The 16,689-nt window shown below is 46.4% G+C and overlaps 1 protein-coding gene across 5 annotated transcripts in view; it reads left to right on the forward strand.

The window, feature by feature from the left end:
• The first annotated feature begins 5,293 nt into the window (after window positions 1-5,293).
• RAD54L (RAD54 like) overlaps window positions 5,294-16,689 on the forward strand; it is a 32,088-nt gene continuing 20,692 nt past the window's right edge. For 2 of the 5 annotated variants that reach the window (XM_082611926.1, XM_082611925.1), the window contains exons 1-8: window positions 5,294-5,404; window positions 6,137-6,223; window positions 7,563-7,682; window positions 12,573-12,633; window positions 13,365-13,500; window positions 13,945-14,014; window positions 14,133-14,421; window positions 14,647-14,771. In XM_082611926.1, coding sequence (XP_082468052.1) covers window positions 5,375-5,404; window positions 6,137-6,223; window positions 7,563-7,682; window positions 12,573-12,633; window positions 13,365-13,500; window positions 13,945-14,014; window positions 14,133-14,421; window positions 14,647-14,771 — 918 coding nt within the window. In that variant the 5' untranslated portion in view covers window positions 5,294-5,374. The other 3 variants (XM_082611927.1, XM_082611928.1, XM_082611929.1) reach the window with 3 other exon arrangements.

Raw genomic sequence — 16,689 nt, forward strand, 5'->3', positions numbered from 1 at the left:
CAAGGCAAGAAAAGTAAATAAAAGGCATACACACTAGAAAGAGAAATAAAAGTGTCCCTAAATGCAGATGACGTGATTGTTTACAGAGAAAATCCCAAGGAATCTACCAAAAAGCCTCTTAGAACTAATCAGTGAGTTCATCAAGGTCACAGAATACAAAATAAACATACAAAAACCAATTGCATTTCAGTATACTAGCAATGAACACGAGGAAAACAAAAATAAAAATACAATACCATTAACAATCACTCAAAAAAAAAACTTAGGTGTAAATCTGAAAAAAAATGTACTGTACAGGATTTGTATACTGAAAACTACCCAATGCTGGTGAATGAAATAAAACAAAATCTAAATAAATGGAGAGACATATTGTGTTCACGGATTGGTAGATTCAACACAGTAAATGTGTCAATTCTTTCCAAATTGATAAACAGTTTTAATGAAATTCCTATCAAAATCACAGCAAGAGTTTTTTGTAAACATAGATAAGATTATTCTCAAATTTATACAGAAAGGCAAAGGAACTAGAATAGCTAAAACAAATTTGAAAAAGAAAATAAAGTGGGAGGGATCAGTCTACCCAATTTCAAGACAAATACCTACAGTTATCAAGACAGTGTAGGTGCTTCCCTGGTGGCGCAGTGGTTAAGAATCCGCATGCCAATGCAGGGGACACAGGTTCAAGCCCTGGTCCAGGAAGATCCCACATGCTGCGGAGCAACTAAGCCTGTGTGCCACAACTACTGAGCCTGTGCTCTAGAGCCCGCGAGCCACAACTACTGAGCCCGTGTGCCATAACTACTGAAGTCCGTGTGCCTAGAGCCCGTGCTCCGCAACAAGAGAAGCCACTGCAATGAGAAGCCCACGCACCACAACAAAGAGTAGTCCCCGCTCACCACAACTAGAAAAAGCCCACATGCAGCAAGGAAGATGCAACACAGCCATAAATAAATACATAAAGAAAATAAATTTATAAAAAAAAAAGACTGTGTAGTACTGGTGGAGGAATAGACACATAGATCAATGAAACAGAACAGAGATCCCAGAAATGTACTCACAAATATGCCCAATTGATTTTTGACAGAGGTACAAGAGCAATTCAATGAAGGAGAGATAGCCTTTTCAACAAATGGTTGTTGAAATAAATGTCTAGGCCCAAATGGAGCCACTCCTGCTCATGGTGACACAGAAATTTAGATAACCTTCATGTCCCCATAGATGCTCCACTTCAACAGAAACACACTGTATCATCAGCCAGTCCCCAAATATCAAGCCAGCTCTGGGCTCTATACTTACTTCCTGTTCCTGCTCACCCCAAATAGGGTTGACTATGTGGCCCCAGTCAATCAGATATTTTCTATTTTTCTCTTCCTGTTCATTATTCTTTATCCTATAAAAGCTTCCTGTCTTTTGCTCCATTTAGCAGTTTTCTGAATGGCTACTGTCTGCTTCATGAAGTGTTAAATTAAGTTTGTATCACCTAAATTATCTTCTTTAATCGTTTTTTTAACATGGTGCTAGAGCAATTGAACATCGAAAGGCAAAGCAATGAGTCTCTACCTAAATATACACATTATACAAAAATTAACTCAAAATGGATCACATATTTGAATGCAAAACATAAAACCTAAAACTTTTATGAAAAAACATAGGAGAAAATCTTTGGGATCTAGGGTTAGGTCAAGTGTTATTTGTTTTTATTTTAAACCAATTTTTTTTGGACCACGCCACACACCTTGCAGGATCTTAGTTCCCTGACCAGGCATGGAACCCGGGTCCCTGCAGTGAGAGCACTAGTCCTAACCACTGGGCCATCAGGGAATTCCCAGGTCAAGTGTTCTTAGATTTGACACCAAAATCATGATCCATAAAAAGGAAAAACTGGGGACTTCCCTGGTGACACAGTGGTCAAGAATCAGCCTGTCAACGCAGGGGATACAGGTTCGATCCCTGGTCCAGGAAGATCCCATATGCCGCAGAGCAACTAAGCCTGTGGGCCACAACTACTGAGCCTGCGCGCCACAACTACTGAAGCCCGTGCACCCTAGAGCCCGTGTGCCGCAACAAGAGAAGCCACTGCAATGAAAAGCCTGCATACCAAAACGAAGAGTAGCCCCCACTCACCGCAACTAGAGAATGCCCACACGCAGCAACAAAGACACAGCGCAGCCAAAAAAAAAAAAAAAGTTCAATGCCATTAGCAACAAGAGGAATGCAAGTTAAAAGCACAACAATATATCACTTGACACTTATCAGAACAGCTAAAGTAAAAAATAGTGACAACACCAAATTTGTGAGGATGCGGAAAAACTGGATCACTCAAACATTGCTGGTGGGAATGTAAAATGATACAGCCACTCTGGAAAACAATTTGTGAGTTTTTTTAAAAAAAACTAAACATACAAATACTCTATAACCTAGCAATTGCACTCCTGGGCATTTGTCCCAGAGAATAAAGACTTATGTTTACATAAAAATCTGCAGATGAATGCTTGTAGCAGTCCATAATAGCCAACACTGGAAACAACCTAGATGTCCTTCAACCTGTGACTAGCTAAATAAACTGAGGTACATCCACACCACAGAACACCATTTAGCAATATTAAGAAACATATCGATATACATACGCTCAACAATCTAGATGAATCTCTGGAGAATCATGCTGAGTGAAAAAATCCAATTTTAGAAAGTTACTATTATATGATTCCATTTATATAACATTCTTTTTCTTTTTTTTTTTTTTTTTTAATTTATTTTTTTGCTTTATAACAAATTTAATCAGTTATACATATACATATGTTTCCATATCCCCTCCCTTTTGCGTCTCCCTCCCACCCTCCCTATCCCACCCCTCCAGGCAGTCACAAAGTACCGAGCTGATCTCCCTGTGCTATGCGGCTGCTTCCCACTAGCTATTCTTTTTCTTTTTTTTTTTTTTTTTTTTTGCGGTACGCGGGCCTCTCACTGCTGTGGCCTCTCCCGTTGCGGAGCACAGGCTCCAGACGCGCAGGCTCAGGGGCCATGGCTCACGGGCCTAGCCGCTCCGCGGCATGTGGGATCTTCCTGGACCGGGGCACGAACCCGTGTCCCCTGCATTGGCAGGTGGAGCCACCAGGGAAGCCCTATATAACACTCTAGAAATGACAAAGCTATAGAAATGGAGAATAGATTACTAGTTACCAGGGATTCAGGAAGGGGTAGAAGTGAGAGGGGGAAGGAGATGGGTGTGGCTATGAAAGGGCAACATGAGGGATTCTCAGGAGGTGATGGAAATGTTCAGTATCTTGACTGCATTTTTGTCAATAACCTGGTCTTGATGTCACACTATAGTTCTGCAAAATGTTACCATTAGGGGAAATGGAGTAAAGGGTAAAGGGTACATGGGATCTCTGTATTATTTCTTACAATTGCATGTGAATCTGCAATTACCTTAAAAATTTAATAAATAATTTAGAAATCAGTAAGAAATTATCCCCTGCCCCACCCCAGGCATTATAGTAACAGTTATCATCAGAGGCAGATTTACCATAAAGCTAAAGGTAAGCTTCAGGGCCGACCTGCACAGACCCTGGGAGTCCCAGAAGTTACTGGGGATTTGCAATCAGAGTGTTCTAATTGGGGAGAAGCCAGATTGCAACAGGAAGACTTTCTGATAAATTGCCTAGAGGTTTCAGAAGAAAGGGACCTAAATTTCCAAGATTCTGTAATTTTTAAAATCTCATTCTAAATATTAATGTGTACCTAATTTTAATGTGTACCTAATTTTAGAAGGTCTCAATAAGTACTTACAAAAGCTTCAGGCCCCACAAAACTTGGCTCAGCCCCTCCTTACCATACCATGGTGACTAAGAACACGGACTCTAAATTCAGATACTGGGTATTCTCACTAGGTGTGTGACCTTAGATTAGTGTCTCTGAGCATTTCTTCATCTGTAAAATAGGGATGATAAATGGAATATTGCCTGCCATATCAGAAAACAAAGGGTGTCACAGTCATCAGCGATTGCAGCCGTGCAGCCAGCACCGAAGGTGGTGAGCCCTGAGGGAACTCAGGAAGGAAACAAATACCTGTCACCTAGCAGCCTTCAGACTGCAGCCACTCCCTAAGGTGAGCCCTGAGGAAACTCAGGATGTGAAAGCACAGGATACTGGCCCCAGATAGCTAAGGTGCATATCAAAGGAGTGATTTCATTGATCCCAGAATCTTACATCTTCCCATAAATAGAAAAGCGTTAAATTCTTTAACTTGCGATTTCTGGTTTTCTTTAACTAGTAGTAATCTTTTTATGTTCCAGACTACCTGCCCTTTGTTGCAAAACTCCTATATATCCTAGCTCCCCCCTCGCCTCCTCAGAGCAGTTCTCTCAGGGTCACTTGAGATGCTGCCTCCTGGGCTTGAAGTCCTAAAAATTCCCGCCAAAGAAAACAACTCTCAACTTTTTGGTTGTGAATGATTTTTAGTCCACAGGGACAAAAATAAACCTAACTTACCGTTGTGAGCATTAAATGAATTATTATAACTAAGAAGCTTAGAAGTGCCTGGCAGTAAATGCTATGTGTATACCCTTATTATTATTAGTGAGCACCTGGGTTGTGCCTGTCATTATACTGAGAATTTTAAGCACATTAATTTAATTCTCAGAATAGCCAAAGTACTAATATAATGTACATTTTCGGTATGAAGTAATTGACTTTTTGAGAGACGGAGTCTACAGGTAGACTGAGCGTATAGGATTAGGCCTGACTCCGAAACCACATTACCACCAACACGGTTTTCCCTAGGAAAGGAAGGTAGCTTCCTCCGAGACACCCCAGACCTTAAATTCACGTCCCCTGGGGGCTTTCACTGCCCTAGCTGACCACGTAGTAGGGAGTCCGGGAGGAAAAACTCCCTCCACCCCCGGCGGGGGAGGTGGGAAGGAGAGGGCCGGGCTAAGCGACATCTGACTCGAACCTCGACCTCCGCACGCACGCGCGCGCACGCACACACACACACACACACACACACACACACACACACACACACGTGCCGCCTTTCTCAGCCTTCCGCACACAGGGGCAGGTCCTCCGCGGCCCCGTCGGAGGCAAACTGTCACTTCAGCTGCCGTCTGGGAAGCTCACCGGCCTCCCGCAAACGGCAGTGGACCGGAGCCGTAGTCCAGCCCGCGGGTGCAAAAACCCGGTGGTCGCGCTCGCCCCGCCCACTTCGCCCAACGGCTCCCGCCACTGCAGGCCCCGCCCTACCTCTTAAGTCCCTCCTCCTCGCTCGTCCATTTAGCCTACCCAGCTCCAGAGTTCAGGACTCTCAGCGACCACAGCGATAGGCCTGCCCCCGTCCTTGGGTCGCGAGCGCCGAAGTCATCGAACGCAGCCAATGGATGGTGCGGTGGCGGCACCGCGGGAGGTTCGATTGACCGGGCCTGGCGGGTCCCGGGAGTCCTGGCGGCTGTTAACGCGCGCTTTGGGAAGAGGAAGGTTGAGGGGGTGTGCTTGGGCTGAGGTTCAGCCTTGCCGCTCTTTCCAGCCTCGCCTGGGATTACCCTCCCAAGGCCGGATCTTCTACTTGTCCTGCCTGGACCCCCTGCTCGGCCTCCCTCAGTCCGGCATCCGCACTCCTCCGGACTCGCCCTCCCCAGGCCTCGAATCTTCACCGTAACCTCTCGCCTGGCCTGTGATTACCCTTTCCCCCCCGCAGCTACCCCCTGCCTTCACGTCCACCTGGGAACATTATCTCGACTCCACTCTGCTCAGTCTGGCAGTCTACCTTGCCTCTTTGCCCCATCCCAGACCTCTACTCATTTCTGCTTGGGTATTTCCTTTTTGGCCTTCTCTTCCGCCTCGGCTGCCTCGGCTAACTGGAGACCGACACTTTCACAGTTTGGGCCCAAACCTCAGCCCCTGGCTGTATTCCCTCCATCCATGCTCCCTCTTTAATTAGCCCATGCTCTCAGTAATGTAGCAGCCTGCTCTTTACCAGGCTTCTGCGTTCTCAGCTGTTGGGTGCCTTTGACCTTTGGCTGATGGGTACTTGACATTTTAAGTTCCTGGCCCAGAATGGTAAATATGGGCCTAGGGGAGGCTGTGGCTAGCCCTATGGCGGTGTCTAATGGGCTCACCTTCCGTCCTCTCCTTACAGAGGAGGAGCTTAGCTCCCAGTCAGCTGGCCAAGAGAAAACCGGAAGGCGGACCCAGTGATGAGGAAGACTGGCGGCCTGGAGCAGTGGTGAGTCCTCTGCCCTCAAGGGGATAGGGAAGGTGGGGGTGCAGGCTGTTGAGGCAGAAAGGAACCCTAAACCTGTTTTCTGGGGTTACATGGAGTGAACCCCGTCACCTCTAGAAGCCTCTTACAGTAAACCTCAATGCCTGACTATGTGTCAGGCATTGAACCACATAAATAAAATCTTTGTTCTCAAGGTGCTTATTAGAAGCTAATATGCCTCAATTTTCCTGGTTAGGAAGGGGCATTCTAAAGCAAAGAGCTGATTGAGTTGGGCCCTTTGGCTCCCTTGGAAAAAGAAAGGGGGGTCCCCAACAGCAACTAGCAGCCCGCTCTTTTGCTCTTTGTCACCTGCCCAATGTCACAGAACAGTAGAGTGTACTGGGCCTACCTTAGAGTCTGAGTTCCCTTGGGCCTAGATTGGAGGGGTAATGCCCCTCCAGTCCCTGCAAATACTCAAGGGCACTATGCAGGACCTATGTAACCAAAATCAGTAGGAAGATGTAGTATGTACTTCAGAGAGCAATTCAAGAAGCAGTGTTTGGCCACTGGAGCTTTGGAGGAAGAGATTAGGTAAGGAACTTCTCAAAGGCAGTTTTGGGCGGGGTTAGTGAGTGAGTAAAAGCCTGTAGAGAGAGCGGAAGTGGCCTGGTGTTTCTGTTTCAGGTATGCCTTATAGCTTCAAATACCTTGGCAACCTGGTGCAAGTGGGTTCTTGCCTGGTGGCTCAGTGGGGCTTACTCTGTAGTCGTACTGCTGGTGTGCAGGCGGCTCCTCTACGTGTGAGGGAGACACATTGCCTGCCCCTTGCCACTCACATGGGTCTCAGACTTGAACCTGGGGCAGTATTTGGTACTGTCTGCTACTGGTTGCTCCAGAAAATGCTTTCAGTGCTGGTGTTCTCACTGCTATGGTGTGGCTGGTTGAGAGTGGTCTCAGAGGCCTGGGAGTTGGGAGCAGCTGAACTCTTAGCCTCCATTGGTAAACTCAGGGAGGGAAGCAAAGGGTCACTCAGTATTCCTTGGGGCTTTTAGAGTGAAGATTTGCGGGCAGCATGACTCTGTGCTACTGATGGACTTGCCCTTCACAGGCCCACTTCATTTACCTCTTCTAGTGCCCCTCAGATTAGGCAAGTTCTTTAACCTCATTAAGCTCCAGTTTTCTCACCTGTTAAATCAGGATATAAACGTGTATTTTAGGATTACTGTGAAGATGATACACGATAATATTGTACGTGTGAAGAGTTTAGCACAGTGCCTGGCACTTAATAAGCATTTTAAATGTTAGTTGCCATTGTGGTGTACTCTATCTTCCAGACTTTACCTTCCCCAATTCTGTCTCCTAGACTCCTAAGAAACGGAAATCCAGCAGTGAGACCCAGAGCCAGGAGTGTTTCCTGTCTCCTTTTCGGAAACCTTTGACTCAACTAACGAATCGACCACCGTGTCTGGACAGCAGTCAACATGTAAGCCCTAACTGCAACCTGCCAATGTCTGTGTGTGCCCTGTTTTGTCTAGGGAGGCTCCCTCGGTCCTCACACAGTAGCCAGCAGATGCTTCAGTGGGGGCTTTGGGCCTGCCCACAGCTCCTGGGGCCTGGAAAAGGCCTGACCTCTTTCCTTAGAGACTGTGTGCCTGACTTGGAATTCCCCTTGTTTATAGCTACTTGGGCACCAGATCTCAGGTGGCTCAGATTGCTGAGGACAAGAGGGTGCAGGAGAGTGAAGGCTATGGCAGGGTGTTGGAACCTGTCAGAGAACTGTCTCTGACTCTGCATATGGCTTCTAAGAAGTACTAGAGTCCTACAGCTTTCACGTGTATCCTCTAGTAAAATCAAAGGTAAAATCATCAAGTGGCAGGTTCTGTGCATTATTTCATGTAACTCTCATTTTTTAAGATGAGGAAGCTGAGTCTCAGAAGTTAAGTAATTTGCTCAAAGTTACAGAGTTGTCAGATCTGCCTAGCTCCATCCAAAGCTTTTTCCTCCAAACTCTCTGAGGGACAGAGTGACACTGAGCTCCAAAAACCCTTGGAATGTGATAAGAGTGATAAAAGTGTCTTCTGTTATTCCTAACAAACCCCTTTCAGCCACACCTGAATTTGCTAATGAGATGACTTTGTAAAGCATTTAACTTTGGGGCTGGTTGCCAGGGGAACCAAACCACCAATGGCCAATGTTTAATCAGTCCTACTCTTTACAAACCCAAAAGGTATGGGAGGGTTTGAAGAACTTCCTGGTTGGTGATTTGGTGAGCTGGAAGTCGGAAGGGGCACACCCAAAACTCCCCTAGCACAGAAGCTCCTGTGCTCACCACCCTTCCAGACCTCCCTCTGTGTGTCTCTTCATCTGGCTATTCATTCATATCTTTTAATATCCTTTGTGATAAATCAGTAATCTAGTAAGTAAACTATCTGAGTTCTGTGAGCCACCTAGCGAATTACTCGAACCCAAGGAGGGGGTTGTGGGAACACTTGATTTATAGCTTGTGGTCAGAAGCACAGGTAACCACCTGGACTTGAGATTTGCATCTGAAGCAGTGGGGAAGGCAGTCACGTGGGACTGAACCCTTTTAGGATCTGATGCTTTCTCCTGGAAGATAGTGTTGGAATTAGGTTGTAGGGCACCCACGCGGAGCCGAAGATTTGCTTCATGTATGGAAAACCCACACATCTGGTGTCAGAAGTGTAGTATTGAGAGTAGAGGAGACACAGGATCGTGTTTTTCCTTTATAGGGACTTTTTTTTTTTTTTTTTTTTTTGCGGTACGCGGGCCTCTCACTGTTGTGGCCTCTCCCGCTGCGGAGCACAGGCTCTGGACGTGCAGGCTCAGCGGCCATGGCTCACGGGCCCAGCCGCTCCGCGGCATGTGGGATCTTCCCGGACCGGGGCATGAACCCATGTCCCCTGCATCGGCAGGCGGACTCTCAACCACTGCGCCACCAGGGAAGCCCAACAGGGACATTTTGAAGGAAAAATGGGAGTATGTTGATGGGAACGTGTAGTGGAGGTTAGTTATTTGTGCATTCAGCAAATGCTTAAAAACATTTTTACATAGTGTTTGATAAATACAAAAGCATATGTATAATGTATATAAAATATAAAACAAAATAAACACCTGTGAACCCACCATCCGGGACTAGAACATCATCAAATTCATAATCCCTTTTCTCATTCCCAGAGGTAGCCACTATCCTGAATTATATTCATCATCCGTTGCTTTTTGTGATAGTTTTACCATATATATATAATTCACTAAGTAATACATTGTTTAATCGTTTTCTTGAGCTTTAAGAAGTGGTGTGTAGTCCTCCGGGACTGTTTTCATTCCGGATTCATTTTGTTGTCCTATAGAACTATATGACATAAGTGCGGATGTGGTGGGAGTATGAAAACAGGGCGCCTAACAGTCTGGAGGCTAGTGGAGACCCGAATCTGAGGGACATGCTGATTAGGTTGAGTTCTGAAGGATGCGAGGAGTTTGCCAGGTGAAGAGAACAGGAAGTGTTCTAGATAGAGGGAACAGCCTGTTTGAAAGCTGTGGAGGAAGGGTCTCCAAAGGCAGAAATGCTTCAGGACCACAAAAGTCAGTGCAGCTCTGGAGATGAAGACTTTAGCCTTAGACACAATCAGTTTTAAGTCCTGTAGGATGTCTGGGTTTGCAGATGTGGGTGTGGTATGTAGGAGGGAGTTATGGACTGGAAATAGATTTGGGGTGATTGGCATAGAGTTTGTTTGACACCTGCAAAGTGTATTGGAGTGTCCATGTGAATGTACAGTCAGAAGAGCTTAGGACTGAGCCCTGAGGAACACTGACTTTTAAAGGGATCGGGCAGAGGAAGAAGAGCGCACTAGGGCACTGCGCATGAGGTCCCAGAAAGGCAAAATAGTGGGAGAGTGGTGTCATGGAAGTCAAAAGCAGAGAATATTTGAGAGGAAGGAGTGGCCAGCTTTGACTGGTAAGATAGGGTAGAAACATATCCCTTGGAGTTAAGGTCTTGTAGGCCATTGGTGACCTTGGCCAGAATCACTTCAGAAGAGTGGAAGGGGCAGAAGATAGATAGGAGGAGTGAGAGATAAGGAAGGGGAGACAGAGTACTCTTTCTAGAAGTTTGAAGGGGAGGAGATAAGAAGTCCAAGGACATTTTGTTTTTGAGATAGGAGAGAGTTAAGCATGTTTTAAATGCTGGTGAGAAAGAGCTAGTGGAGCGGGAGAAGATGAGACAACAGGAGAGATCAGGCAGACCTGATAGAGTGACTCTCTGTGGAAGAGGGAAGCTTTGACCTTGGGGAGGAGGGATGTTCTTCCTCTTCTATCATCAGAAGGAAAGGGTGGTATGAATTTTCAGTAACTAAGTAAAGTGAGAGTATGCTTTCTCCTCTGCCTCTGTCAGAGTCTAGTGAGTACTACCAGACCAGATTCCTGGAGGCTGGCCATTGCAAGTCTTGCAGGCTCTGCCCTCAGATGTTTTTGGCCATGGGTCCTCACCTTCTTCCACAGTAGTTGCACAAGCCTGCACTTCTACCTGCAGAACTTGTGGCTCCTGGGTTTTACTGAAAGTCTTTTTAAATTTGGAGCATAAATTCTTGGCTACTTAGAGCTTCAATACTAGCCTCTTATATTGACAGTCTTGAAAATAACAGTTTCAGAATTAAAAGCAGAATTGACGCCAAGTTAGGAAAGAAATTAGAGTCCATTTCCTTCCTTTTCCTCTCCTTTGACTTAAAGGTAGCTTTTTGTTAGCATGTTCTATATATGAGTTTCTCATCATTGCTATGGTAATTAAACATAGTCAAAAGATTTTATTCAAAAAGAAATACGCAAATAAAGAATTTGGGCCTTTCTCCAGCCCTGGGCTTGTCGTGTTATTTAGTGTGGTGATGAAGTTCAGTTCTCCACGTTCCTTTTCTATGTTCCAATAGATTGCCAAATATATTCATTACATTTTTCCTATTTAAAATACATTGAGTTTCTAGAATTTAATTTATAATCTGTATAGAAGTGAGTCAGAATTAAAAAGGTAAGAATTTCAGGGCAAGACAGGCTTGCTTTTTTCCCCTATTAAAATACCTTATTACTAGAAGGGAGTATTTTTCATTACTTCTTTTTCCACTAATGTATTCCACTAAGACTACCTTTAGGGTTTCTGCTCTTGTTTTCGCCTTGCTCTCTTGGGTTCTAGCTCTTATTTTGTTGAGGTTTACAGTCTATTGTAATTCCCCGAGGGCTCAGGTGCATATAGATAGAACTTTGATGGGAGTTTTTTCAGTTAGCTCAGGAGCTGGCACTGTGGACTCCCCTGCCTACTGCCCCAGCCCTGTAGCCCAATGCTGATTCCAGGCCGAAGTGATGGCACAGAGACTTCCTGTCACCCTTGTCCCTTGCTTTTTCTTGGTGATTGGCTTCCCCTCTCTCTCATGTCCTCTTTCTCATGTTTTTTCCTCTCGTGCCTTCCCATGGCAGGAAGCTGCTGACTCTGGGCTGATCCACATGGCTATACTCAAACAGGTTGGATTGGGAAGCCATATTGCCCAGTGGTTACAAGTAAGGGCCTGGAATCAGGAAAGTCCTGCAAATGTCATGGCTGTGTGACTTGGGAAACCACTCAGCCTCAATTTGCTCATCTGTAAAATGGGGATGCCAGTAATATATGGACCTCATAGGACTGTTAATGAGAATTAAATGGTAACATGAATGCGAGGGCTTAGCATCACATCTGGCATACACTGTTAATCATCATTATTGTTGTCACTTTTGCTGTTGTTGTCAACGTTATTTTACTAATACTACCGCTCCTTTTACTCCTGCTACCACTACTCTTTGAAGGGCTGTTTAGTTCCCAAGGAGGCTGATATGAGAGTTGATATGGGAATTGGATGCAGTAGGCAGAACTGATATGACAAAAAAGGAAATGTGCGCTATGCTTGGAAAGATGTAACCCTGTAGGACAGTGGTTGAATCCAGACATTGGAGTTCTGTTAGTACTGGGATTGGGTGAGTTTGTGGTGCTTTCTTCTTAAGGCGCTGCAGCCTAGGGAATAGTTAGGTGTCCTTTCATGAGCTAAAGGCTCTGAGCCTTATGGTTGACCAAGGCTAGGTATTTGCTTTGGCACTCTCTTGTCCCTGGGGATTTGTGGAACCTTATGCAAAGCCTCAAAGGTAAAAGCCATTGTACAAAACCTAATAATCTAATATGGAGCACATCTCCTGTTCTAGATGCATCTGAATGAAACGTAATCAAAATACAATGCTCTGAATGTATTACGACGCTTAAGCAGGCATTTTAGACTGCATTTGTAAAAATATTATCCCATAACATCTCCAATCAGTCCTGAATCCCTGTTTCTTCTCTTTTTAGGAAGCGTTTATTCGAAGCATTTTGTCAAAGCCTTTCAAAATCCCCATTCCAAATTATCAAGGTAAAAATGGAGACTTCTATTTCTTAAATTAGTCACGTGTGAGTATGCCTGAATAGATTAAAACCTCTGCTTTTGTAAGTACAGCTTACCTTGGAATTAAAGATGCCAGTCCAGTGGTGACTATGTATGGGGTGACCTTCCCGGGGCCTGCATGAAGTCTGTGTTTGACAGCTTTGGCAAAGGCTACCAAGACTGACTGCCCCTCATCTTCTTGGTGGGGATATGTCAGTGTTCAGGAAGCTCCTGGTGGGCCAGGGTGGCTGATGGACCCAGGCTGCATTCAGTGCAAGTGAGTTCAGTAGCATTTCCTTTATGAGGTTGGCTCTGTCAGAGGCCTAGGTTCTATAGGGTTTCCCTCTGCCTTATGTAGGGCATAGAATTGTGCTAAAACTGGGGGCTGGGAGGGAGGAGGCGAATTCTCAAGACCTCTCAGTCTTGAAAGGCCCCTTTAGGGTTTCAGACCTTTCCAGGATTTATTTGATCTAAGATGAACGAGACCTGGCCCCCGAGAAGTTTGTAGTTGATTGGGAGAAGTCATATGGGGAAGACTCTGATCTGAGGCAGACTGGGGTAATGGTCAGGCAGAGGTGCCCAAACTGCTTTTGGAGAGCTTTTTGGGAGAGGGGGTCATATGGAAGCTTAGGAAAGTTTATGTGAAGGATAGGCATTTGAGCTGGGCCTGCTGGAGCTCCTCAACTTAGAGGCTTAGGTGACAAATTGTTGGTTTCTAGGTCCTCTGGGCTCTCGGGCATTGGGCCTCAAAAGGGCTGGGGTCCGCCGGGCCCTCCATGACCCTCTGGAAGAAGGTGCCTTGGTTCTGTACGAGCCTCCCTTGCTGAGCGCCCACGACCAGCTGAAGCTTGACAAGTATGTGCACTGGTATTTCTTGAGCAGTTCTGGTCCTCTAAGTGCACAAACCTGGAGGGCAGAGAGCATTTTGGTGTGACTTCACCTGGGGACCTGCATATGTTTTCAGAGTGCTGTCATGACTACTGTACCATCCAGAGTGAGTAGGTGGGGAAGGAGAGTGCCTGGGGAAGAACATGTGGACATGTCCAGTTAGTGGGGTTTCCTCATCCATTCCTACCAGGCTCACTCAGGGGCACAGGGAGGGTTAAGGTGATGACATAGGGAACCCATCTCCATCTCCTAACTTTCTCATCCTGGAGAGGAATTTGCTATGGTTTGATTGCACCAGGCCAAGGAGGTCCTCTCTTAGGCAGCTGCCTCTGAATCAACAGGACACAACTTTCTGAGGGTGTGCCCTTGCCCGTGGCTGAGCTCTGTGTTTTCTTTGTTGTGTTTTCTCAGGGAAAAACTCCCTGTCCATGTGGTCGTTGATCCTATTCTCAGTAAGGTCTTGAGGCCTCATCAGAGAGAGGTAAATGGGGATGGGGGGGTGAGTTTGGGCTAGGGTAGGGGCTGCACCTAAGGGGCTCTCATCCCTGGGGCAGCAGCAGTGTGGATGCCAAAGTGGGCTGAGTGCTGTTATTCCCCAGGGAGTGAAGTTCCTGTGGGAGTGTGTCACCAGTCGGCGCATCCCTGGTAGCCATGGCTGCATCATGGCTGATGAGATGGGCCTGGGCAAGACGCTGCAGTGCATCACATTGATGTGGACGCTTTTGCGCCAGAGTCCAGAGTGCAAGCCAGAAATTGACAAGGCAGTGGTGGTGTCGCCCTCCAGCCTAGTGAAGAACTGGTACAATGAAGTTGGGAAATGGCTTGGAGGGAGGATCCAACCTCTAGCCATTGACGGAGGCTCTAAGGACGAGATAGACCAAAAGCTGGGTAGGAGCCTTAACAAACATGGCCGCACTCCTCCATACAACCTGCTCCTGTCTTAAGTGTATCCTCACTGATGGCCAGGGTTGAGGGCAGGGAGGGGGTGGCAGAAAGTAGAATTCCTGTGGAAAGAGCTGAAATAGTTATTTCCAGGCTAAATTAAAGAATCGTCAAACTGGTTTTTTCTTTGATATTCTCAGATTTGTTCCCTTGACACCTTTTTTGTCGTAGAAGGATTTATGAACCAGCGTGGAGCCAGAGTGCCTTCTCCCATCCTCATCATTTCCTATGAGACTTTCCGCCTTCATGTCAGAGTCCTCCGGAGAGGGAGTGTTGGACTGGTCATATGTGATGAGGTACTTGACGCTCAGCTGTCTGGGTGGTAGGAGAAAGTCTGTCAAAGTCTTCTCACTGAGAACTGCCATCCAAGAGCTGTGCCGGTTACTGGGGGATGCAGAGGACAGAACATACTGCCTTGGAGGGGGCAAATGGGAGGGAGAGCCCATGGTACCAATTTGCTGAAAGAGGGGTTAAGCAGGGCTTGGAATGCCAAGGAGAGTGAGGTGCTGTGGGCTGATTGATTTTGTTGCCTCTAGACAGTTTTCCTAGACCAAAGGACTTTGAAGGGTGGGAGGGATTTGGATGGGTGGAGAGACATGGTACAGTGTTTAGGGGAACAGGTTCTAGGATCAGAGAGATCTTTGTTCAAATCCTGGCTTGCCACTTATCAGAGTAAGTGGTAAGTTACTTAACCACCCAAGCCTCTTTTTCTGTGTCAATAAAATGGGGTGATAATATCTGCCTTATGGGATTATTGTGAGGATTAAATGAAAGAAAGCTTTTATCACAGTGCCTGGTATGTCATAAGACCTTGGTACATGTCAGCTCTGGGTGATATTTTGTTTTTGTTTTGTTTTTTGTTGTTGCTGGTTTTTTTTTTTAATAATTCACCTTTAAAAATAATTATTTTAGGGCCTCCCTGGTGGCGCAGTGGTTGAGAGTCCGCCTGCCGATGCAGGGGATACGGGTTCGTGCCCCGGTCTGGGAGGATCCCATATGCCGCGGAGCGGCTGGGCCCGTGAGCCATGGCCGCTGAGCCTGTGCGTCCGGAGCCTGTGCTCCGCAACGGGAGAGGCCACGGCGGTGAGAGGCCCGCGTACAGCAAAAAAAAAATAATAATAATAATAATTATTTTAAATTCTGTTTTATTTTTATTTTTTGGATGCGCCACATGGCATGTGGGATCTAGTTGCCCGACCAGGGACTGAACCCATGCCCACTGTAGTGGAAGCGCAGAGTCTTAACCACTGGACCACCAGGGAAGTCCCTTATCTGTCTGTCTGTCTATCTATCTATCTATCTAATGCAGGGCCTTTTATTTATTTATTTATATCATTCATTCATTCATTTATTGGCTGCGTAGGGTCTTCGTTGCTGTGTGTGGGCTTTCTCTAGCTGTGGTGAGTGGGGGCTACTCTTCGTTGTGGTGCGCAGGCTTCTCCTTGCGGTGGCTTCTCTTGTTCAGCACAGGCTCTAGGCACGCGGGCTTCAGTAGCTGCAGCACACGGGCTCAGTAGTTGTGGCTCACGGGCTCTAGAGCACAGGCTCAGTAGTTGTGGCTCATGGGCTTAGTTGCTCCATGGCACATGGGATCTTCCTGGACCAGGGCTCGAACCTGTGCCCCCTGCATCAGCAGGCAGATACTTAACCACTGCGCCACCAGGGAAGTCCCTTAATTTATTTTTTATGTACGTATGTACTTATTTATTTATTTAATTAATTTTGTTTTTTGGCTGCGTCGGGTCTTGGTTGCAGCACGCAGGGTCTTCGTTGAGGCATGTGGGATCTTTCATTGTGGCGTGTGGGCTTCTCTCTAATTGTGGCGTGCGGGTTTTCTCTCTTCTGGTTGTGGCATGCAGGTTCCATAGTGTGTGGGCGTTGTAGTTTGTGGCACGCAGGCTCTAATTGAGGTGCATGAGCTCAGTAGTTGTGGTGTGCGGGCCTATCTGCCCTGCGGCTTTTGGGAACCTAGTTCCCCGACCAAGAATCCAACGTACGTCCCCTGCATTGGAAGGCGGATTCTTTACCGCTGGACCACCAAGTCAGTCCCCTCAGCTTTGGTTTTTATTCTAGGCTGAGAGGACTCGTGAACAGAAGCACGGAGATAGGAAAGTCCAGTGTGGATAGTCCATACACCTTGTGAGTCTGTGTTGACTCTCTGGGACTAAGGAAAATACGGCAGTTGTTACTCTCTGGCCTTTTCCAGCACTGTAC

Source organism: Mesoplodon mirus, assembly GCF_964341445.2.
Source record: "Mesoplodon mirus genome assembly, chromosome: 3".
Classification (NCBI taxonomy): Eukaryota; Metazoa; Chordata; class Mammalia; order Artiodactyla; family Ziphiidae; genus Mesoplodon; species Mesoplodon mirus.